Source organism: Dermacentor variabilis, chromosome 3 (genome assembly GCF_050947875.1).
Source record: "Dermacentor variabilis isolate Ectoservices chromosome 3, ASM5094787v1, whole genome shotgun sequence".
Taxonomy (NCBI): Eukaryota; Metazoa; Arthropoda; class Arachnida; order Ixodida; family Ixodidae; genus Dermacentor; species Dermacentor variabilis.
In genome coordinates this window covers 223,773,249-223,799,564 of record NC_134570.1, presented here as the reverse complement: position 1 = coordinate 223,799,564, position 26,316 = coordinate 223,773,249, and the positions used below count along the sequence as shown (strand labels likewise).

At 46.1% G+C, this 26,316-nt stretch overlaps 1 protein-coding gene across 1 annotated transcript in view; it reads left to right on the top strand.

Annotated features, from left to right (window-relative positions):
- LOC142575034 (neprilysin-1-like) overlaps window positions 1–26,316 on the top strand; it is a 622,756-nt gene that overhangs the window by 274,428 nt on the left and 322,012 nt on the right. The window contains exons 9-10 of the mRNA XM_075684001.1: window positions 17,519–17,646; window positions 18,422–18,653. Of these exons, the coding sequence (XP_075540116.1) occupies window positions 17,519–17,646; window positions 18,422–18,653 (360 nt within the window). The remainder of the gene's footprint in view (window positions 1–17,518; window positions 17,647–18,421; window positions 18,654–26,316) is intronic.

The window sequence follows — 26,316 nt, the reverse complement described above, 5'->3', positions numbered from 1 at the left end:
TTCTCTCGTCGTATTCGAGTGCTGATTGCCGTGTTATCGTTTGTTAACCAAGCTTTCCCTGAAGTCTAAATATTTTAAGGCAGTTTGTCGATAGCGTATCATGGCGACGTACGCTTATATCGCCTTCCGTCTCAATAATTTCTCTCGTCGTATTCGAGTGCTGATTGCCGTGTTATCGTTTGTTAACCAAGCTTTCCCTCAAGTCTCAATATTTTAAGGCAGTTTGTCGTCAGCGTATCATGGCCATGTACGCTTATATCGCCTTCCGTCTCAATAATTTCTCTCGTCGTGTTCGAGTGCTGATTGCAGTGTTATCGTTTGTTAACCAAGCTTTCCCTCAAGTCTAAATATTTTAAGGCAGTTTGTCGTGAGCGTATCATGGCCACGTACGCTTATATCGCCTTCCGTCTCAATAATTTCTCTCGTCGTATTCGAGTGCTGATTGCCGTGTTATCGTTTGTTAACCAAGCTTTCCCTCAAGTCTAAATATTTTAAGGCAGTTTGTCGTGAGCGTATCATGGCCACGTACGCTTATATCGCCTTCCGTCTCAATAATTTCTCTCGTCGTATTCGAGTGCTGATTGCCATGTTATCGTTTGTTAACCAAGCTTTCCCTCAAGTCTAAATATTTTAAGGCAGTTTGTCGTGAGCGTATCATGGCCACGTACGCTTATATCGCCTTCCGTCTCAATAATTTCTCTCGTCGTATTCGAGTGCCGATTGCCGTGTTATCGTTTGTTAACCAAGCTTTCCCTCAAGTCTAAATATTTTAAGGCGGTTTGTCGATAGCGTATCATGGCCACGTGCGCTTATATCGCCTTCCGTCTCAATAATTTCTCTCGTCGTATTCGAGTGCTGATTGCCGTGTTATCGTTTGTTAACCAAGCTTTCCCTCAAGTCTCAATATTTTAAGGCAGTTTGTCGTGAGCGTATCATGGCCATGTACGCTTATATCGCCTTCCGTCTCAATAATTTCTCTCGTCGTGTTCGAGTGCTGATTGCAGTGTTATCGTTTGTTAACCAAGCTTTCCCTCAAGTCTAAATATTTTAAGGCAGTTTGTCGTGAGCGTATCATGGCCACGTACGCTTATATCGCCTTCCGTCTCAATAATTTCTCTCGTCGTATTCGAGTGCTGATTGCCGTGTTATCGTTTGTTAAGCAAGCTTCCCCTCAAGTCTAAATATTTTAAGGCGGTTTGTCATGAGCGTATCATGGCTACGTACGCTTATATCGCCTTCCGTCTCAATAATTTCTCTCGTCGTATTCGAGTGCCGATTGCCGTGTTATCGTTTGTTAAGCAAGCTTTCCCTCAAGTCTAAATATTTTAAGGCAGTTTGTCGTGAGCGTATCATGGCCACGTACGCTTATATCGCCTTCCGTCTCAATAATTTCTCTCGTCGTATTCGAGTGCTGATTGCCGTTTTATCGTTTGCTAACCAAGCTTTCCCTCAAGTTTAAATATTTTAAGGCAGTTTGTCGTGCGCGTATCATAGCCACGTACGCTTTATCGCCTTCCGTTTCTCTACCACGGGTGCGCTTTAAAACCACGGCGCTGCAATTTTGCTTCATAGACTTTCCTTTCCTTCCTTCTCCTCTCTTAAACTAGCTCTCTTAACTACTACACGCAGAAACAAAGCAACAGCGCGCGCATGCGATTACGCGCTCGCCGAGCACGTGATCAAGCTTTTCGTAGTCTAGAAAGCCGCTCGAGTTCGCTCTTCTCCACGAGCGGGCATTTTTCCAAGAAAGTATGCCTTCCAACGACTTCCAACGGCAAAAATAGACTATCGCGGACAACATCAGTCCCTTTCCACGTAAGTATGAGGCTCGGAGCGGGAGTTATGGCGCTTCAACGTAACCTGGGGTCTGACGAACCAACAGACTGAGCTATCTTTCCGGGCAACATCCAAGGGTCACGAGTTCAAACCACCTCTTCTCTTCCTTTTTTACCTTTTTTAATGTCTTTTCTTTTATTTTATCACTGTACGGGAACCCTTCTAAATTATATATATCCTCAATTATGTATGGCCACACATGTGCAGGTCATAAATACCAGGTTCTCTAGCCGAGTGCCATCCATGCGGTATAACCGAGCTCACATTGGTCCACCTTGACTGATCAAATAAGGCACCACTGCAGGTTAAATGAGGCGTACATCTCCTGCGGGACCCGCCGTGTTTACTCAGTGGCTATGGTGTTAGACTGCTGAGCACGAGGTCGCGGGATCGGATCCCGGCCACGGCGGCCGCATTTCGATGGGGGCGAAATGCCAAAACACCCGTGTACTTAGATTTAGGTGCACGTTAGAGAACCCCAGGTGGTCGAAATTTCCGGAGTCCTCCACTACGGCGTGCCTCATAATCAGAAAATGGTTTTATCACGTAAAACCTCATAATTTAATTTCTTAATTTAACTCCTGCGGGGACCGTAGAGTATCCGCCTCCCGTGCAAGAGGACCGTGGTTGAAATCCCGATGCCGCGCAATTCTCCACCGGAAAATACAAAAAAACCCTGTGTTGAGAAAATTGCACAAACAGGCCTGGAGTCCGGCCTGATCCCGGTGACCAGAACCGGTAACGTACTCTCTCACCAGACCAGGATTGGCCACCCTGGTGCAGTGCTTGGCCACAACCTCCTATATGAATACAACAATCAAACCTCGGCCCACAGTCCCCAGCAGCCGCGAAGCAACTGACCACAGCGGCGGTCAGATCTGTGACGCAGCAGAGGGTGCTAAGAATACCTGGCTCCGGACAGGCCGCCATTGGAATCTGAACCTGGCAACGTTTAACGTTAGAACGTTATCTAGTGAGGCGAGTCTAGCAGTTTTATTGGAAGGAATTAGAGGGTAGTAAATGGGATATAATAGGGCTTAGTGAGGCTAGGAGGACAAAAGAAGCATATACAGTGCTAAATAGTGGGCACGTACTGTGCTACCGGGGCTTAACGGAGAGACGAGAACTAGGAGTCGGATTCCTGATTAATAAGGAAATAGCTGGTAACATACAGGAATTCTATAGCATTAACGAGAGGGTGGCAGGTCTTGTTGTGAAACTCAATGAGAGGTACAAATTGAAGTTAATACAAGTATATGCCCCTACATGCAGTCATGATGACCAGGAAGTCGAAAGCATTTATGAAGACGTGGAATCGGCGATGGGTAAAGTCAAAACAAAATACACTATACTGATGGGCGACTTCAAAGCCAGGGTAGGCAAGAAGCAGGCTGGAGACAAGTCAGTGGGGGAATGTGGCATAGGCTCTAGGAATAGCAGAGGAGAGTTATTAGTAGAGTTTCCAGAACAGAATAATATGCGGATAATGAATACCTTTTTCCGCAAGCGGGTTAGCCGAAAGTGGACGTGGAGGAGCCCGAATGGTGAGACTAGAAATGAAATCGATTTCATACTCTGCGCGAACCCTGGCATCATACAAGATGTAGACGTGCTCGGCAAGGTACGGTGCTGCTGCAGTGACCATAGGGTGGTAAGAACTCGAATTAGCCTTGACTTGAGGAGGGAACGGAAGAAACTGGTACACAAGAAGCCAATCAATGAGTTAGCGGTAAGAGGGAAACTAGAGGAATTCCGGATCAAACTACACAACAGGTATTCGGCTTTAACTCAGGAAGAGGACCTTAGTGTTGAAGCAATGAACGACAACCTTATGGGCATCATTAAGGAGTGCACAATAGAAGTCGGTGGTAACACCGTTAGACAGGAAACCAGTTAGCTATCGCAGGAGATGAAAGATCTGATCATGAAACGCCAATGTATGAAAGCCTCTAACGCTACAGCTAGAATAGAACTGGCAGAACTTTCTAAGTTAATCAACAAGCGTAAGACAGCGGACATAAGGAACTATAATATGGATAGAATTGAACAGGCTCTCAGGAACGGAGGAAGCCTAAAAGCAGTGAAAAAGAAACTAGGAATAGGCAAGAATCAGATATGTGCGTTAAGAGACAAAGCCGGCAATATCGTTACTAATATGGATGAGATAGTTCAAGTGGCTGAGGAGTTCTGTAGAGATTTATACAGTACCAGTGGCACCCACGACGATAGTGGAAGAGACAATAGCCTAGAGGAATTCGAAATTCCACAGGTAACGCCTGAAGAAGTAAAGAAAGCCTTAAGAGCTATGCAAAGGGGGAAGGCAGCTGGGGAGTATCAGGTAACAGTACATTTGTTGAAGGATGGTGGGAACACTGTCCTAGAAAGATTGGCCGCCGTATATACACAATGCCTCATGACCTCGAACGTACCCGAATCTTGGAAGAACGCTAACATAATCTTAATCCATAAGAAAGGGGACACCAAAGACTTGAAAAATTATAGACCGATCAGCTTACTGTCCGTTGCCTACAAAGTATTTACTAAGGTAATCGCAAATAGAATCAGGAACACCTTAGACTTCTGTCAACCAAAGAACCAGGCAGGATTCCGTGAAGGCTACTCAACAATAGACCATATTCACACTATCAATCAAGTGATAAAGAAATGTGCAGAATATAACCAAGGCTTATATATAGCTTTCATTGATTACGAGAAAGCGTTTGATTCAGTCGAAACCTCAGCAGTCATGGAGGCATTAAGGAATCAGGGTGTAGATGAGCCATATGTAAATATACTGGAAGATATCTATAGCGGCTCCACAGCCACCGTAGTCCTCCACAAAGAAAGCAACAAAATCCCCAAAAAGAAAGGCGTCAGACAGGGAGATGCGATCTCTCCAATGCTATTCACAGCATGTTTACAGGAGGTATTCAGAGACCTGGAGTTGGAAGAATTGGAGATAAAAGTTGATGGAGAATACCTTAGCAACTTGCGATTCGCTGATGATATTGCCTTGCTTAGTAACTCAGGAGACCAATTGCAATGCATGCTCACTGACTTGGAGAGGCAAAGCAGAAGGGTGGGTCTCAAAATTAATCTGCAGAAAACTAAAGTAATGTTTAACAGTCTCGGAAGCGAACAGCAGTTTACGATAGGTAGCGAGGCACTGGAAGTGGTAAGGGAATACATCTACTTTGGGTAGGTAGTGACCACGGATCCGGATCGTGAGACTGAAATAACCAGAAGAATAAGAATGGGCTGGGGTGCGTTTGGCAGGCATTCTCAAATCATGAACAGCAGGTTGCCACTATCCCTCAAAAGGAAAGTGTATAACAGCTGTGTGTTACCAGTACTCACATATGGAGCAGAAACCTGGAGGCTTACGAAAAGGGTTCTGCTGAAATTGAGGACAACGCAACGAGCTATGGAAAGAAGAATGATGAGTGTAACGTTAAGGGAAAAGAAATGAGCAGATTTGGTGAGGGAACAAACGCGGGTAAATGACATCTTAGTTGAAATCAAGAAAAAGAAATGGGCATGGGCCGGACATGTAATGAGGAGGGATGATAACAGATGGTCATTAAGGGTTGCGGACTGGATTCCAAGGGAAGGGAAGCGTAGCAGGGGGCGGCAGAAAGTTAGGAGGGCGGATGACATTAAGACGTTTGCAGGGACAACATGGCCACCATTAGTACATGACCGGGGTAGAGGGAGAAGTATGGGAGAGGCCTGTGCCCTGCAGTGGACGTAACTAGGCTGATGATGATGATGATGATGATGATGATGGTGATGATGATGATGATGATGATGATGATGATGATGATGATGATGATGATGATGAATTTGCTCTTTGTTTGTATGCATCCTATTGTCCCTCTGCTTGGACCGAAGGGTCTGCAGTATGCCCTAAATAAATGACATAGAGCTTTCCAGCACTCCGACATTCCGGAGACTCCCATGACGGCGTGCGTCATAATCAAGTCGTGGTCTTGGCACGTAACAAATCAGAATTTCATTTAAATACACCTTTGCACACATCGGTAATCCGGAGACTCCCATTACGTAGTGCATCATCATCAAATTCTTGTTTTGGAGCGTAAACAACAGAAATTTGTTAAAATGTAGCTGTACATCACATCTATATTACGGAGAGCCCCATTACATCTTCCCTCATAATGACATTGTGGTTGTGGAACGTAAAACATGAGAATTTTCTTTATATAGAGCTTTCCAGCACACCGATATTCCGGAGATTTCTTTTACGTCGTGCCTCATAATCAGCTCTTGGTCTTAGCATGTAAAACATCAGAATTTCGTTTGAATAGAGCTTTGCAGCACCCAGGTACTCCGGAGATTTCCTTAGCGTAGTGCATCATTATAAGATCGTTGTTTTGGCGCGTACATATCAGAAATTTGTTTAAGTATAACCTTGCAGCATCCGGTTATTTCTAAGAGCCCCATTACTTCGTCCCTCATGATCAGAACGTGGTTTCGGATCGTAAAACATGAGAACTTCGTTTAACTAGTGCTTTGGAGCAACCTAGTACTCAGGAGATTTCCGTTACGTAGTGTAACGTCATCAGAACGTGGTTTTGGCACATAAACATCAGAAAATTGTTTAGATATAGTGTCGCAGCTCCCCGGTATGCCTGAGATTCCCATTACGTAGTGCCTCATAATCAGATCAAGGTTTTGGTACGTAAAACACAGGAATTTTGTTCAAATGGAGCTTTGCAGCACCCCTCAATTGCGAAGAGCCCCATTACGTCTTCCCTCATAATCAGATCGTGATTTTGGCACGTAAAACACAAGAGTTTTGTTTAAATAAAGCTTTGCTACACGGCGGCATTCAGGATAGCCGATTTACGTCTTTCCTCATAATCAGATCGTGGTTTTGGCGCTTAAACATCAGAATTTTGTTTATATAGAGCTTTCAAGCGCCCCAATATTCCTGACATTTCCATTATGTCGTGCCTCATAATAAGGTCGTGGTTTTGGCATGCAAACATCAGAAATTCGTTTAAATATAGCTTTGAAGCACCTCGGTGTTACTGAGGTTCCAATTACGTAGTCCAATATAATCAGATCGTGGTTTTGGCACGTAAAACACAAGAATTTCGTTTAAGTAGAGCTTTTCATCTACCCTCAATTGCGGAGATTCCCATTACGTCGTGGCCGATAATCAGGTCATTGTCATGGCACGTAAAACATCAGAATTTGGTCAAAGGTATAAAAGAATCGCTGCTTTCATGACTGGATTCCTACGATAGCCCTATACTTCAGGCTCACTCTCGCTCTTTCTTTAAGTTTCCTTTTTCTGGAAATCTGGAAAGTGCGCGGCTTTATAGAAAAAGGTGCCTTGTTTTATTGTACTGCACGAAAGTTCTAGTGTAAGCGGTATTGATTATGACGAAATAAAGTGGCCTCGATGGTGTATGCTGAGATTATGCTTTATACTTCCTTCAGGCTCACACGCATACTCGTTTATCCATTGAACTGCTCTCAAATGCTAGAAGTTATCATTCTGCTCAAGACACTTATTTCCTGCACCGTAAGTTTCTGTATGTTACTGCTGGTTCTATGTTTGTTTTCGCCGAGCCTTGTGTTGTGTATGACCTGCGTGACATGGATACCGGTGTACATTTTAGATCTTAAGAGAGCACCAGCGATTACGCTGGAAGTTTCGATGAGTAATCTGTATATAGGCTACGCGTATGATCCGCTGACAACATTTTCGATAATCCTCAAAAGCTATCGTCACTATCACTGTCTTTTTAGTATAATTTCCTTTTTGGGCATAGGTTTGCCTAATACAGTATTTTGTTCTTATTCTTGAATTCCATCGCGAAGTGACACACACAAAGACTAGAACACAGGGCCAGTGCTAACTCTCAACTAAATCATTATTGAAACTATCAACAAATACATAAGTGATCGGAAATATCGCAGAACACGAAAATGAGAAGGTATAAGGTCTATCAGTTAAACATATCAAGAGGTAGGGAAGCCATTAAAACAATCAACAAAAGGCCATACTTGAGATTGACGCACGGCTGAGAACAGTTTTGTCATTAACAGTTCTTGCTGCTCTGTTCTTCACCCTCACTACAGAATGACAATATGTCGTGAAAACTTCAAGGTGTTCAAATTGGAGTGCATTACTGAGAGGATGCGCAGAGATCCTTAATTTGTATGACACCATTTGCTGAAAACTGGCTGCGTCGTCCTTTCAGTTGTTGATGGGAGCTTGGAGAGCGCGACAAAAAAGCAAATTGAGAGCATTTCAAGAATGAAACACCAAAACTAGTGCATACTATTAGAGAATACGGGCTATGAAGATGATAACAAATTCAGTAGTAGGCCTGACATTTACCGTGGCATCTGGAGGAAGTAGTAGTGACAATACAGTACCTGCGCACGTAGGGAGGCTAACAAGACGCACCATGTCAGACAACTTCCGAGAGCAGGCGGGCACGACACCCCCAGCAAAAGCAGAGTACAAGGATGAACAGGTATTGTTGGCCCGCATTAGGATGTTCATGACAACATCATGGCCAAAAGAGCACCGCCATCAAATAGGTTAACAGGTGTTATCATAGTGGCGTACGAATGCGTCTGATATGTGCGACTTGTATACTCCATCATGAAAACAGCGGCACCAGGAAACGGAGGATTGAAAGAACGGAGGCGCGCTTGTGCACACTTCGTCCATCGGTTTGCTGAGGGGATGTTTCTATAATATCACTGCACGCGTGTAGTATTGATTGATTGAAGGAGGTGCGTGGGCGCCATTATTCAAGAAAAGAGGAGGAAGAACGAACTGTGCTCGCGCAGGGAATCTACCCGGTCAGCGCTGCAACTGCTGTTATAAATATAACGAGTAAATAGTTGCTCGTCTTACTGACTCGTCTTACGCGTAACATTGTTGTGGAACGTTCCCCGTCAGCACCGGAGCGGCCACACCGTCGTCTTCTCAGCCATGGCTTCCGATGAAACCACCGCGTCGCTACCTACACCTGCGGCGCCAACCACAACGTACGTTACTGTTCCTAGTCTCCGTGATCCTGGGACATTCTCCGCCCAAAATGACGTTGACGTCGACGACTGGCTCAGCATGCGTGAGCGTGTTAGCCAAAGCCACCCCTGGGACCCTACCAACATTTTTGCAGATGTGACCTTTTATCTGGACAGGAATCCGTGTGTCTGGTTTCACGCCCATGAGACCGAGTTTTCCAGCTGGGATATTTTCAAAGAGCGGCTTTGCGACCTATTAGGCAACCCGTCAGGTCGCCAACAGGCATCGCGAAAGGAGCTTGCCACCCATGTCCAGTCGTCGACCGAATCGTATGTCTCTGCATACAAGAAGTGCTCGCGCTTTGCCGGAAAGTAGACGAGCACATGACCGAGGTTGACAAAGTGGGCCATACCCTAAAAGGCATTGCGGACGACGCCTTTAATTCACTTGTCTATAACGACGTTTCTACCGTCGACGCCTTCGTCAAAGAATGCCGCCGCTTCGAGGTAGCCAAAAGCCGCCACGTCGTCCCACAGTTTTCCTGGCTCCTAAACGCCTCTGCCACGTCCTCTTGCTCGGCTCTTACCGCCACACGACCATTTAAAGAGAATGTCACACGTATCGTTCGCCATGAGATTGAAGCGGCGAGTCCGGCCTCCCTTCATCCCCGACCCCCTGCGGCACCTTTGACCAAGCGGCCCCCACTATTTCCGTTATTCAGGCAGTTGTCCGGCAGGAAATTGCAAACATTAGCATTCCTACAACTTCGTCTCTTTCCCTACTTGATTTGGCACCCATTCGTATGTCCACAACCTGTAATGACCAGTATTTCGCTCCCAGACCACGCAATGCCGCTGAATGGCGAACCCCCCACGACAAACCGATCTGCCTCCGCTGCCACCACGTTGGTCATGTATCCCGCCACTGCCACAGCACCTGGATACCGCAGTATTGGAGCTCATTCCCTGCTCCTCGCCCACACACCGACGCTGGCCGTTATTCACCTCGCCGTCTGAACCATCCTTCTGATGCCCCTGACAGCCGCTCCTTCGTGCGATCTCCGTCGCCTCAACACCGTCGCTCCCTACCACCCCAACCTGGCTGCTTTTCCTTGCCAAACCGATGGACGTAAAACTAGGCCATGCAGCTCTTGGAGGTAGTGCTGCATCATGTTCGTCCTGTCCAAATCATCCATTGACGCTCCTCACCAACACAAACCTAATTGAAGCAGACATAGATGGTGTTCCGTTGACGGCATTAATTGATACTGGAGTCCAAGTCTCCATAATGAGGGCTAACATAAGTCGTCGCCTCAAAAAAGTTCTTACGCCTGCCATCACTCGAGCTGTATGCGTCGCCAATGGCGCCACTGTTGCCGTCAGAGTATGTACACTGCTCGCATAGGAATTGCTGTCCACCAAGTTCCAGTGATGTTCACCGCGCTGATCAGTTGCCCTCATGACCTAATCTTCGGGCTCGATTTCTGACGACGCACTCTGCCCTCATCGACTCTTCCACCGGTACGCTGCCGCCTCGAGCTTCCTCTTCTATCAGACGTTTGCCCCGAAGAACCGAACCCGCTCTCAACTACAGCGTTTGTTCGCTTACCTCAAAAAGCCCTAACCTTCGTCAAATTGGCTTCACCGGCAAACCTGTCTGATGGCGACTATGTCGTCGCACCTATTCGTGATGTCCTCCTGCCGGGCGACATCTCTGTGCCACAACCCGTCGTAACCCTTGCCGCTAATCGGATGTGTATCCCCGTTGTCAATTTTGGCTTGACGAAGGAAGTGTTGCCTGAAGCCATAGCGGCGGCCCCGCTCCGGTCAGTTCATAAGAAGCCAAGAAGCTAAGCCCCATAAGAAGCCATAAGAAACCATAAGTCGGCTTCTTATGATATGACTATTAAAAATCGGTCCCCTTGGTTAGCCCCCTTTCTTCTCGCTCGCGTCATTGACAGACGACCACGTCACTGCTTTTCCAGCTGACGTGTCTCCAGATCGTCCTGATTTCCTGCAGGATGCCTTGAACCTCGACGGCCCATCAAATCCCATGGTCGCTCCGGACCTCGCACCTGACCAAGCAGCCACCCTATATCGTCTTTTGCTTTCCTACCGCGACATATTTCACACTGACAATCGACCACTTGGTCAGACGTCCCTTGTTAAGCATCGGATAAACACTGGTGATGCGGTTCCTATTCACCGCCGAGTGTATCGCGGGTCCACGGCAGAGCAGCAAGTTATTCAGCAGGAAGTAAACAAGATGCTCGCCAGAGGTATTGTTGAGCCCTCGTCGAGTCCTTGGGCGCCACCGGTCGTGCTCGTCAAAAATAAAGATGGCACGTGGGATTTCTGCGTTGATTACCGCCACCTAAACCGAACTACTAAGAAGGACCTTTACACTTTACCACGAATCGACCACGCTCTTGGTTGTCTTCACGGTGCCAAATACTTTTCGTCCATCGACCTTCGATCTCTTTATTGGCAGATTTCCATCGATGAGCATGACCAAGAAATGACTGCTTTCGTCACTCCAGATGGCCGCTACCAATTCAAGGTTAAGCCGTTGGTTTTATGCAATGGCCCCGCCACGTCCAAACGGATGATCGACTTTCTGCTTCAAGGTTTCAAATGGTCAAATTGCCTTTGTTACCTTGAGGACGTCCTTGTGTTCTTTCCTAAATCTGACACGCACCTTGAGGTAGTCGCAACCATCCTTGACGTGTTCCGCAAACCTGGGCACCAATTAAACTCATCGAAGTGCCACTTCGGGCTCCGACAGATTACAGTGCTAGTCCATCTCGTCGATGCTTCCGGATTACAACCCGACCCGGAGAAGGTTTGAGCAGTATCGGGTTTTCCTGTACCCCAGTCTGTCAAAGACATCCGGAGTTTTGTGGGGCTCTGTCCTTATTTCTGAAGGTTCGGGAAAGATTTCGCAACAATCGCTCGACCACTCACTGAATTTCTGAAGAAATGCGTCCCTTTCATGTTGGGTTCCGCTCAGGCTGGCGCATGTTCACGCCTTATTACGATTCTCACCAATCCACCGGTCTTGGCCCACTTTGACCCGTCCGCACCTAGAGAGGTGCGAACCCGATGCCAGTGGTTAAGGGATCGGCGCCATCTTATCTCAACGCCAAGACGGACACGACCGTGTTATAGCCTACGCTAGCCAGCTCCTGACAATGGCAGAGCGCAACTATTCCATTACCGAGAGCGAATGTCTTGCTCTCGTCTGGGCTGTTTCAAACTTCCACTCATATCTATATGGCAGCCCTTCTCAGTAATCACAGACCATCATGCGCTTTGTTTGCTTTCGTCGCTCAAGGACCCTATGGGCCGGCTTGGTCGTTGGGCCCTCCGACTACACGAATATCCCTACACAGTTACTTACAAGTCGTGACTCTAACACCAGGACGCAGATTGCCTCTCTCGGTACCCAGTCGAAGACGCGACCTCTACGTCTGTTACTGACACCGACGCGTGTGTTCTCTCCGTTTTTTCTCTGGTCCATGTCGCCGACAAGCAGTGCCGTGACCCGTACTTGCGTATCATCATTGACCGCCTGGAATCGTCACTTGCCGACAGTTCCCTTCGCTTATTGACACTTCAGGATGGCTTACTCTACCGCCTCAATGTTAACCCGGACGGCCCTGCATTATTCCTTGTGATCCCTAAACACCTTCGCTCGGCTCTTCACGAACTTCACGACCTCAACATTGCCGCTTACCTGGGTGTGTGTCACGTACCTACTACCGGATCCGCCGACGCTTCTTTTCGTCAGGGCTTGCTCGCGCTTTTCGAAGAGACATAGCTGCGTGTGAGAAATGGCAGCGACGCAATTCACCATCGACGTTCCCTGCTTGGTACCTTCAACCACTCGTCATTCCCGCGGAACCATTCTTTCGGGTTGGTTTGGAACTTACTGGGATCTTTTCCTCTTTCTACCCCTGGAAAGAGGTGTATCGCTTTGGCCACGGATTACACCACGCGCTACGCCATCACCCAAGCGCTTCCTGCAAGATGCGCCACAGCTGTCGCCGATTTTCTTCGACGCGACGTGATTTTATTGCATGGAGCTCCGTGACAACTTATCACAAACCGTAGCCGGACATTCCTATCAAAATGTATCGCGGACATCCTGCAGTCCTGTGCCGCGAGGCACAAGCTATTTACGTCATACGATCCGCAAACAAATGGCCTCACGGAGCGTCTCAGTCGCACTCTCACAGACATGCTCGCAAAATATGTCTCGCAAGTGCCCGCTTGAACAAGGATCGAACATGCTTCGTAGACTCTGCTTCGTATGTTCAAGAAGAAGCCTTCTCATCAGTGGTCATCTACTTTGATTCCAAAGTCCTCAGCTACGCTACTATCCGCACTTCTAATTCCAGCTTTGCAGAGCAGGTTACTATTGCTCTTGCATTGACGGACAGTGTACATGACACCATTTATTCAGATTCCAAGGCTGCTGTCAGGGCCTTGCAGATGGGAATGGTGGCTCTCCAGGCCCTACGTATCATCCGAAATGCTAAATACATCAAACATCACTCTTTGGCCTCGTTCCCTGCGCACCTTGGAACCATTGAGGGTGCCTTGCTCAACCCCAACGAGGAGGCGCACTCGGCTGCACGTGGCTTGACTGACCGTGCGCGAGGTAACGCGTCCCCTCCTGAGTGAGCCGAGCCTCTCTGCTCATACAACGAGATCTGCAAACATAATTATCTATCATGAAGATTCCTGCCTTTGCCGCAGTTCTTGCTGTGCAGGGCCCAGGCCGTCACTCTCAGACTTCTGCAAACAATTAAGCGCTTACCCAAGCCCCGCAGCGCTGCTCACAATGTACCCCGAATGGTTCCCAAGCCCTGACAGCCCTCTGTGTGGTGATTATGCGGACTTCCAGAATGTCCTGTGGGGCTGCGCCTGTGCCGGTCCCCCTTTCATTCAAGAAGAAATGATGAAGCTCATTAGGGCCCAGAACCAGACCTCTCAAATCCTGGCAGTCCGCATGGTCCCCGAGTGGGCCTAGCCAGGGGAGGTTGAGTTTCCTCACGTCTATTGCGGACCAAATGAAGTTGTTTCACTCACTCACTCACTCTTCAGACCGCACTGACTGGGACCTCGCTCTACCGTTTGTCACATTTGCTTATAATTCCTCGCGTCAGGACACAACCGGTTATTCCCCATTTTTCTTTCTGTTCGGCCGAGAACCGGCACTGACCTTTGAAGCAACCCTCTCTGTTCACGCGGCACCGACCAGCGAATATACACTTGACGCCATCGCCCGTTGTGCCCACGTAAGGAAAATTGCCCGTGACAACCTTCTGAAATCCCAAGAGTCAAAGGCGTTTGTACAACCGGCGACACCGAGACGTGCACTTCCCATCTGGTCCTTTGGTGCTTAAATAGTCTCCGTCACGTCAGGCCGGTCTGTCAGAAAAACTGTTGTCTCGTTACACAGGCCCATACCGTGTGCTTCGTGCCGCGACTCCCGTCACCTACGAGATCGCCCCTGGCGCCCCGTCTTCTTCCCAGTCTAGTGATATCGTGGACGTTACATGACTGAAGCAGTATCACCCTCCCGGTGATATCATTAAGACGGTCCGGGACGTCGCTTCTGCCGCCGGGGGATTATGCTACATGCGTGTGGTATTTGATTGTTTGAACGAGGCGCGTGGGCGCCATCACTCGAGAAAAGAGCAGGAAGAACGAACTGGGCTCGCGCTGGTAATCTAACTGCTCAGCGCTGAAACCGCTGTTGTAAATATAACCTGTAAATGTTGCTCGTCTTATTGACTCATCGTTCGCGTAACAATATCAAGCATGCTCCTAGGGGTCGGCAGCACAACCCGGACGAAGGGCATAAGGATATGCACGATATACGCGCAGACTAACAACTGGTTTATTTTTTCGAAAAGTTTATTAAATATAAAGAGAATGTGAGAAGTGATGGTTACAAGTGGTGAAAGGGTGTCAACATATATTGCCATTGAAACACACCATTTCTTTATCATGCAAAGAGATAGAAATCCGGCTGAGGCATGCGCCTGAGTTGACGTGCATGAAGTAGGCTTGCGCAATCTCGAGGTTGATTTGGTTTTGATTTTTATACAATATTTCGGTACGTTAGAACAAGGGTTTACTTGGGCAATCTGGACAATGTGCGGCCATATTCGCGCCTTTTGCATTCCTGATCGCACCTTGGCTCCCTAGAGCGGATGCTAAGAAAGCGTCCCGTCTGCCCTAAGTACTTTTTGCCGCATGAAAGTGGATTAACGTAGACCACTCCCAGCGAGCATGCCACGAGCTTCCCCGTGTGCTTGACTGGGACATGGCCTTGGACGCCTGTTTTGGTGTATTGACACGATTGCAAATCTTGTTTAACGAGTTTTTAGCTCAAAAGACGGCTTGAACACCATATTTGATGGCCGTCTTTTTCAACCCATGCCCCATCTAATGTTCATGAGGGATGACTGCAAACTTTTTTACCGTTTCCATGTGTTGCTGGGTTCCTTCCCCTTTTTATTTTCTTCAGTAGCCCTTCAAATATTGATACGACAATAGATATTGGAAAACCGACCTTCTCTACACGATTAAGATGTTGCACAGAGCTCAGATTGGCGAGGTGGTGGCATGAATTTCTAAGTGGGGAACCTAAACACGTCATGAAACGGCATTGCTATGCCGTGGTTAAGTTCCGCACTTGGAAAGTCATGTCACCACCTTGCCAGTCTGAGCTTTTGCCAACAGCTTAATCGTCTGGAGAAGGCCTGTTTTCCAAAATCTGTTGTCGTATCAATATGTGAATTTCTAGTGAAGACAATGAAAAAAGGGGAAGCACGCCAGAAAGACATCGAAATGGTAAAAAAGTTTAGTCATCACTTACTTACATCAGATGGGGCATGGGTTGAAAAGACAGCCATGCGATATGGTGTTCAAGTCGTCTTTTCAGCTAAAAACTTGTTAAACATTATTTGCAATTACATCGAGACCAAAACAGGCGTCCAAGGCCATGTGCTGCGTCAAACACACGGGGCAGCTCGTAGCATACTCGGTGTGAGTGGTCTACGTCATTGCACTTTTGTGCGGGAAAAAGTACTTTGGGCAGACGGGACGCTTCCTTAGCATCGGCCGTAGGGAGCCCCAAGGTGCGATCAGGAATTCAACAGGCGCGAATATGGCCGTACATTGTTGAAATTGCCCATGCAAGCCCTTGTTCGAAAAAAAAATCGAAATATTGTTTAAAAATAGAAACCAAATCAACCGCAAGATTGTGGAAGCCTACTTCGTGCAAGTCAACTCAGGCGCTTGCGTTAGCCAGATTTCTATCTGCATGTTAAAAAACTGAGTTTTTGAATGGAAAGATATGCTCACACCATTTCACCACTTGTAAACGTCACTTCTTTCAATGATCACATTCTCCGTACGTTTAATGAATTGTTTGAAAACAATAACAAGTTGTTCATTTGTGCTCGTATCGTGCACTTCCTTTTGTCCTTCGTCCGGGTTGCGCTGCCCACCCTTAGGAATATGTTCAGTCACCAACTCGCCCAGCTTGCTGTGTTAATTCATTCTATAATGTCAAGGCTGCCTGGCCTCGAATGTTTATTTGTAGACGTGACTATGGGCCGTAGCACGGAACTGTTAGGTATACCTTTTATTGAAACAATGATTTTCCAAATCTGGCGAGATTATGTGCCTATGTACAAATACAATGAAATTGATTAAGTGTGATTTTTAATGTACATTTAGTGTACTTATTGCTAACGTAATGTTTTTAATGTTACAAGGTGTATTTCCGGTTCTTCCTACTGTATACCTTGTAATTGGGGCCCGAGCCTTTGCCAACTGCATTAATTTTCTCTTTTAGTTTTGCCTTTCCTTCATTGAACATGAACAACTTTATGAGTGGGTTTTATGGACAAAGCAGAATTTATTTCGCGGGTTTTGTAGAACTCGCAAGGAAACCTACATCAAATCTAGCAAACATAGGCAGGGAGGGGGGACGGGAGGTTATAGTTAATGTTCTGGCAAATGAAAACATATGTTGATGTTTTACTGGCTTTTAAAAATGTCTGACCATAACTACTCGAAAGCCTTACATGCCGGCAAGGTTTCAAACGGAACCACCATATACCGTCAAATTGTTGAAGTGTAATGAATGGAAACTGAAACTCTTACTTCAACAGATCGAAAGAAACAACTTTACTGTAAACTGTTTCGCAATTCTGCAAGGTCGTGAACATCGGCTGCCATTTTTTTTCTCTCGTGTGAATATTGTAAGTTTTCTTTGTAGACTATACTTTATGCATTAACGTGGATAATACTATTATTGCCTGAGCTAGCAAGAAATTTCGGTAAAAAGAGACAGTTATTCTTAAAAAATCTCTCCCAACCATCACCCTTCCTCCCTCGTGAAACTAGCTTCAATTCTCTCCTTATTTACAGCCCGTAACGTTCAATTATTATCTAACTAAAGGCGCATCCACTTAAAAGCACATTCACGTAAATTTGTCGACCACATTACATTTAAACATAGAATGGAATTTCTGAAATTTCACTCCTGTTTGATTCTTCTACTGCGACGAGCTGTTCACATATTGGTTGTGAATTTTAACCACTGATGTTAAGTGCGGTTAACGTCCGGGTGTTTGCAACCCAGTGGAGCTGGACGGCGTTCCTCTCGGCCCTTTTCGACGACGATCATGCTGTCACGGGCAACGCGACAGTCATTGTCAAATCCCCAAAGTTCCTGGAGAAGCTCATGAAGATCCTTGAGACAACCACCAGGTCGGCACATGTCTCTGTCCGTCCGTCCGTCCGTCCGTCCGTCCGTCCGTCCGTCCGTCCGTCCGTCCGTCCGTCCGTCCGTCCGTCCGTCCGTCCGTCCGTCCGTCCGTCTGTCTGTCTGTCTGTCTGTCTGTCTGTCTGTCTGTCTGTCTGTCTGTCTGTCTGTCTGTCCCGTGTGTGCGTGCTGTCACACGCTTGAGAGAAAGTGGAACTCTCAACAGCTATGCTGCGACAGAAAAGTCAGAAGTGACCACTCAAAGTCGCCAGGCGTCTACGGGCACCATAATGCCACGATTGGGCCGTGACATCAGGCACCCCTGACTAAGTTAAGTACTTAGGCTAATAATATTTAGTGCCTAATATTTGCTGTCCGCAGACAATGACAGCGTTTTTTTTTGTCGTTGCTAACATGCATGAAATGAGTGACCATGGCTATTCATTTTATAAATATTACCAGCGACTACAAAAAGTTGTGCTGTCGTCTTCCGGTAACTATTTTTCGGCATTTCAGCCATTTCGACTAGCAATGTTACTGTTTTTCTTCGTTGGGTTAAATTGACTGGCACTTGGGTTAAAACTGCTGGAGGCTGGGTTAAACTTGTTGGCACTTGGATCGAACTAGCTGCCACGGGGTTTACTTGTGTTCGCGCTAGGATAAAATACGTTGGTGCTAGAATTAAACGTTTGCTTTTCGCTCATCAAAACTATATCTCAAGAGTTAATGAAGTTGCCACGTGCGGATTCCGAAGACAGCGCCACCTCGCCGCCCCCGCAGACACACGCTGCTGAACTACCTGGGCTACCGGGTGATGTGTGCGCTGGCCGCGTTCCTGCCGACTCGCTCGCAGTCGCTGGCGAAGCTGCAGTGGGAGCGCCAGCTGGGCTACCGCGAACTGCCTGAGCGCTGGCGCGTCTGCTTGCGCACCGTCGACGCCGTCATGTCGTTGACCATGCACGCGCTGCACTTCGAACACTACACCAGAAAGGACTCGGCAAACTTCAAGAACGTAAGCATCCGCGGCTGGTTTGGTAAACGCGCTTGCTGGATCGCCAGCCAGCCGATCACGGTAGCCCGCAACAGTACACACGAAGACTTAAACCTTGACAATTTGGAATCGAAGCGATCGTGATAGTCGGGCTCGTGTATTCCAACAAGGCAGCGATTAGTTTAGGTGCTTTCATTGAAAATTCTTTGTACAGACTGTTTCTTTACAATTTTGATTCGAGTAACGCCCGCACCTATCTTACATGAAACCTTGTTGCGAGCCAGAGCTGTGTGTGTGTCCTTTTATTCGTGTTGTCTTTAGCGCTCTTTTAAATTCAAATTAAAACACCCCTTAAATAGGACAAGCGCCGTAGCTTTCATCGCGTGATGCTATTTCGGGATGCAATGTTATTTTTGTGTATGTAAAAACAAATTTATGTAAGCAGGCTCACTTATGCTGTTATTTTCTATTTCCACGCTTTTGGCGATGAGGACCGTGATATTCACCGAGCACTGCTGACGAAGTAAACACAGCAAACTCAATAAACTTAAGTGTGATTTTAATGTATTTATAGCTTACATAATGTTTTAATGTTAGAATGTGTATTTCCGGTTCTTCCTACTGTATACCTTGTAATGGGGTCCCGAGCACTTTCCAAGTGCATTAATTTGCTCTTTTAGTTTGGACTTTCCTTCATTCAACATGAACAACTTTATTAGTGGGTTTTACGAACAAAGCACAATTAATCTCGCTGGTTTAGTAGAGCTCGCAAGGAAACCGACATCAAATCTAGCAAACATAGGCAGGTAGGGGGGAGAGGAAGCTATAGTTAATAGGTACAGTTTAGTGAAGGAGGATTTGTTCGCTAAATAAAAGCTCTCCGCAGAGGAATTTCGGGAGCAACCTATTTCCTCCACCGAAATTCACGAAGAAGCTCTGGCGCTCTGTTACGACAAGGAACAGAGCGCAAAGAAAGACGATGAAGTAGCTAGCTCGGGATGCGCATGTAAGCCCGAGGACGAAATCCTTCTAATTTTCCCTCCCCAAGTTAAGAAAGAGAGTCAGGCGCCGATTTGCGATGAAGTCAGTGCGAACAAAGCGGATGAAGTGGCTAGCTCGGGAGGCACAGTTAAGACGGACGAAGCAAGCTTTTTCCCGACAAACAGTCGGTGAGTTGGTCAAGCAGAGTCCGCCAACGGAAAGAAAAAAAAGAATACACTCGGAACGAAGCACCAGAAACAGTGCCAAGACGCGTCGCAGATCCAGAATTGCGGCAGAGATGACAAGGAGGCCGAGTAAACTTAAAGGTGCTAAACCCTGGTGAGAAGAGCAGAGAAAGATTCATTAAGGAGCGTTTGTCGGTTGGAATGTCTCGAGCCAGAGGACGTCCGAGTCGTCAGGCGAGGTTGAAAAGTAAACACGGCGTGCAGGAGGACAAAAGCCAGGGGACACTGATGTCCCCCCTCGTTTAGTTTTTCTCCAGGTGTAGCCTGTATGACACCGGACAACGCGGTAGGCAGGCGACGCGACGTGGTCATGCCAGGCAGTGCATTCCGAGGGCAATGCCACAAAGGCAGGTCGACAGTGCAAAATGTATCGGGCCCTATAGCGAGTGGAATGACGTACGCGCCCTTTGTATTCCAGGGTTCACAAGTTTGACATGAGCTTTCAGACAGCGCCCACCTCGAGTACGGCTTAAGAAGGTGGTTATTGCGGGCATAAATTCTCGAAACTTTGTTTCATTTCATTTATTAAAACTGTCAGCCCAACTTTGGGCTATTACAGGAGTGGTAGGTGACAATACAAGCAACAATATATATACATGATAAAGAAAATAAAAATAGATTTGTGGAATGCACTGATAGTAATATCATAGCAAATACAGCATGTAATACGATGCCGAGGTCTTTACAGTACTAACATTTGGCCGAGTTGTGGTATACGTACACATGTGCTTTGACATTTTCAAGAAAGTCGCGTATAGAGGACGTCCTTACTATTGAGTCTGATAATAGATTCCATTGTTTTATTGTTCTCGGTATGAACCGATATTTAAAACAATCATTGCGAGTAGTAGGAGGAGAGATATACATGCTGTGGCGATGACGAAAATAGTTTCTAGGAGAGAACTGAAAATAGCCATCTTTATCAATTTTGACATGGCCATGAATAATAAGAAAGAGAAACGTCAAACGGTCATATTCATTTGTAGACTCCAGAGAGGGAAGTTCAGCAAGTTCACATAACTGGGTGGGAGAGTGAGAACGGCGATATTTGTTAAAAATAACTCTTGCAGCAAGCCGCTGAATTTTATCCAGCTTAGACTGATTAGATGAAGTGTACGGGTCCCACACAATCTTTGCGTACTGCATAACCGGTCGAATCAAAGTTTTATATGTCAGCCACTTTACTTCAGGGGTGGGATTATGCACATTTCTTCTAAGCGACCATAAGGCTTTCTGGGCCTTAGTAGATACGTAATCAACGTGTTCCTTCCAACGGAAATCCGAGGTAAGCTTTAAACCCAAGTATTTGAATGTTGATACTCTTTTTAAGACGACACCTTCAATGGAATAAGCGTAATCAGTAATAATTCATTTTCTAGTGATAGACATGTAAACCGTTTTTTCAGAGTTCAAAACCATTTGCCAGGTGCTACACCAATTTTTTACCTTTTGCAAACTGCAATTTAAATCGCTCTGATCGGCAGGCGATTCGATACGGTTATACAGTACGCAATCATCTGCGAAGAGTCTGATGGGAACTGTAATGTTTTGCGGCACGTCATTGATAAATAATAAAAATAACAGAGGGCGCAATACACTTCCCTAGGGTACTCCAGACTCCACAGGCGAAAAGGAAGACCGGTATCACTCACATGCAACAAATTGGTCTCTATGGCTTAGGCAAGACGAAAACGATTCGGATAAGCGAAGGTTTCTGAATATTGTTTTGATTTTTAATAGCAACTTTGTGTGCGACACCTTATCGAAAGCCTTGGCTAGATCATTCTGTCTGTTTGGCCTCGGTTATTTATTGTATATGCGGGATCATGAACAGCCTCTATTAGCTGGGTTACTGTAGAGAGTCCCTGGCGGAACCCGTGTTGACATTTGTTTAGGATATGGTGGTTGTCCAGGTAGACCAATAATTGCTTACATATTATATGTTCAAGTAGTTTCGAACAAGTGCTAGGGAGGGTGATCGGCCTATAGTTTTTAACGTCTGATTTGCTGCAATTTTTATGAATTGGGATAACTTTAGCACGCTTCCATGCGCTGGGAAAAGAACATTGGTCAATAGATGCCTGAAAAATTACAGTTAGAAATTTAGAAACCAACTCTGCGTACCTTTGTAAACATTCATTAGGAATGCCGACATTCCGATCCCGATTTCCGATTCCATTTTTCGATTTGTTGATTTTTTAAGCAGATAGGCTTCCATTTTTTTCGATACATTTCCACCACCAAGTCTAGATTATCAGTTAGGAACCTGCAGTGGTGCGCTTACGTATCAGTTCGCTCTTTGAAAGTGGTCGCGACTTTTTTCTTTAGAGGAATGACACGTATTTATTGGCATCGTTGTTAACCGCACTATTTACAAAATATTAGTACTGTGCACACCTTTAAGTTGTGTCTCGCTCGGACACAGAAGAGACGCGTTAGTGCGTGTCTCGCACGAGTATTCATGAAACTACAGCGTTTGAGAATAGCTTAGAGCGATCGTGGTAGAAGTTATAAATCAGCATACTTGTGGGACGTTACAGTGCGCGTCACTTCAATATCTTCAGTTTGACCATTGCCTACTTTCCTAGATGCCTGAGCATTGGCTCGCGCGCCCACCGCAATGGACCTGACCACAGTTGTGAACAAGCCTCGCGAGCTGGCGCTCGCGAACGACACTGTTCGCGAAACAATAGCAGTGAAGAGGAAGAGAAATGGGCGACCATAATGAATCACAGAGCGCTATGGAGATACGATAGGTACGAGGTGCTTCGAGGTATGTGGACAGGTGTAATGGTTCGAGGACTTACTTTTGGAAATACGGTTGTGCGCTTGAAATCAGAGGTACAATAAGGACTCGACGGGAACCAAACGTCAGTGGGACGCCTCGCATTGGGTGCTCACGGGAAGAGTACAAATGAAGCTGTGCAGGGCGATATGGGCTCGACTAGTTTTGAAGTGAAGGAAGCTCGTAGTAAAATTGATTATGAAGAACGACTGAGGAATATGAAAGAAAGTAAATGGGCTGGGAGAGCGTTGAGGTATCTGTACAGGAAAAACATTGATTCACAGCGGAGGAAAAGAACTAGGAAGCTTACCAGCAAGTATGCGGCCTGTAGGGTGGGCAACACAGCAACAAAGGACGTCAAGCGGAAAGTGAGAGAAGCCGAAATAATCTCATGGGTGGCGGCAATAGAAACTACTTAAGGAAAAATGAAATCACGAAAGAGAAAATTGATAACTCAAAGGAAAGCTCATTACTTTTCGAAGCGAGATTGGGACGCCTTAAAATACACACCTACAAAGCGAGATATAAGGAAGAAGAAGCATGTGCTTCCTGCGGTCATCATCATCATCAGCCTGGTTACGCCCACTGCAGGGCAAAGGCCTCTCCCATACTTCTCCAACTACCCCGGTCATGTACTAATTGTGGCCATGTCGTCCCTGCAAACTTCTTAATCTCATCCGCCGACTGCTACGCTTCCCTTCCCTTGGAATCCAGTCCGTTACCTTTAATGACCATCGGGCAACAGACTGGATTCCAAGGAATAAGAAGTTTGCAGGGACGAAATGGCCACAATTAGTACATGACCGGGGTAGTTGGAGAAGTATGGGAGAGGCCTTTCTGCGGTAAAGCTAGGGAAGCTGTGGAGTATGCTTTATTAGAATCTGAAGACGTCTGCCCAGCAGTCGATTTAGGCGCCACTGGCCTCTTTGAAGCCCTTGGGCTCAGCGAGAGCAGTGGGAAAATAAACATCTCCGCAATAGGGATAAATAAGAGGTGGTTGGAGGATTGGTGGAAGGAAAGTAGGGAAACGACAAAAAACGGAGACGTACAAAAGCAAAGTTCGCAAAAGGGGATCAGAAAATTTGGTTGTGGGAGTTCATAGTGTTCTTTTTTTCTTGTTTAACCTAGGTAGGACATTAGGCAGTATAGTAGCAAGAGCTTCGTGGCGTAACCAGCCGCGCCGCTCCAAAGGGGACGCTTATAATATCCATACATCCATCCCGTTATGAAAATCATGAGTTAATGAAATTCCGAAGTGCTGACATTAAGGGTTTCGGGAATGATGCCGACATGATCCTATTAGGTGACATGAATGCCCGCATACAGGATCTAGATGGCTATACCAACCACAACGGGAAGTCAATGCTAGATCTTTGTGAGCAACATAACCTCGCTATCGTGATTACGTGGCCTAGGTGTGACGAACAGGACACGTGCGAAGTAGGAAACCGGCATTCGACGATTGATTACTGTCTGATGACAGAATAAATTCATGATAAGTTCACAGAAATGGTCATTGATGAGGAAGGGAGCGGCACGCACCTATAAAGCATAGGGGGTGACCAAAAACGCATCATGTCGAAAATGGGATGTGTAGTTGGGAAAGAGAGCAAGGAGCGAGAAATGGCCAGTCCCAATTTGAATAGTCACAAGTCTTGAGGAAGAAATTGACAAATTTCCAAGCGAAGAGTGGAAATATCATGAGCTTCTAAGTGTAATAACAACAGAAATACGTAAAGAAAAACAATACGCACGTTCAAAGGAAAAAGCAAACCGAAAAGATGGTCGAAGAGGGAGATACGAGAAGCGATCGCCGAATGACAGAAAGTGTTCCGAAAGCACATGCAGGGAAAAAGAGTGTAGTTGCCGCAGGATGAAGTATCCAGAAAATTGGAAATATACCGGGAGAAAAAATAGTATAGTTATAATAGTGTCGCAAGCAAAGAAAAAAGATGAAAGAGAACGTTAGTTGTCAGATATACATGAGAAAAGTAAGGCCCCACCTAGAATATTTTGGAACCACATCAAATTATCAGGCACGAAGTTAACAATAAAACAACCTGTCCTAGATGAAGGTGGAAAGAAACTGAAAGGCTGTCGGCTTTTATCTATCATACAAACAGGCGGGTACAGAGAAGAGCAGCAGCTTCCAGGTTTGTTTTATGCGCACGACATTGTGTTGCTAGTTAACAAGCAAAATGATTTGCAACGTCTGGCTAAGATCTATGGACAGTAAGGCGAGAAATTAGGTCGCAAATTTAGCGCTATAATCAGTTGTTATGGTATTCAATGACAACAGCGAACAGACAGTGACTATACAAGGCCAGGAAATACCTCGTGTAAAAGAATATAAAAACCTTGGTTTATGAAGAAACGAAGGCGATAGATATTTGGAAACACAGGAAAAACAATAACAGCAAAGCGGAAGAGAAATGCGGCCATAATGAAATACAGAGCGCTATGGGGATGCAATAGGTTCGAGGTGCTCCGGGGTATGCCGAAAGGTGCAAAGGTTCCAGGTCTTACTTTTGGAAATGCGGTTGTTTGCTTTAAATCAGTGGTGCAATCAAGACCCGAATGCAACCAAAGGTCAGTAGGACGCCTCGCATTGGGCGCTCACGGAAAGACTGTACAAATGAAGCTGTGCCGGGTGATATGGGCTGGACTAGTTTTGAAGTGAGGAAAGCTCACAGTAAAATTGAGTATGAAGAACGACTGAGGAATATGGAAGAAAGTAAATGGGCTAGGAGAGTGTTCAGGTATTAGTAAATAAAAATGTTGATGCACAGTGGAAGAAAAAACTAGGAAACTTACCAGCCAATATGCGACTTGTATAGTGAGCAACAAAGCAACAAAGAACATCAAGCCTAAAGTCACAGAGGCTGAGATAATCTCATGGGTGGTGGCAATGGAAAAGAAACCTGCCATGAGTAACTACTTAGTAGGAAAAAACGAAATAAGAAAAGAAACAATTTATGATAACCCAAAGGGAAGCTGTTTACTTTTCGAAGCGAGATCGGGATGACTTAGAATACGCACCTATAAAGCGAGATACAACAAGGAAGAAGAAACATGTGGTTGCTGCGGCAAAGCCACGGAATTGATGCAGCATGGTTTATTAGATCATGAAGATATCTGCCCCACGGTGGACTTAGGTATTTGGCCTCCTTGAATTTATTGGGTTCAGCGAGAACAGGAGTTAAGTAACCATGTCCGTAGTAGAGATTAGTAAGCGGCGATTGAAAGATCGGTGGAAGAGAAATAGAGAAATAACAAAGAACGGAAGCGTAGAAAAACAAAGTTGAATATAGGTGTTCACAAAGGTTGACTATGGGAATTCATGTCGGTAATTTTTTTCCTTTACTTCTTTTTTAGAATGGGTAGATGATTAAGGAATATAATATAAAGAACTTGGTGCCGCAATCCACCGGCCCTTTCCAAAGGGGAACGAAATGCAAAATTTCACATTAGGGAGTGTCATCCTAATCATCGGTGAATTTTTTTTAGAATAGTGTTTTTTTACCATCTATGGGCGTACATGTGCCATGAGCCTGGTATCCGAAGGCGTGGGGCAAGAGCCGAGACACACCCACCGTGGCGGCGTAGTGCCCATGGCGTCGCGCTGCTAAGCCCGAAGTCGCGGGATCGAGTGCCATTAGCGGCGAGCGCATTT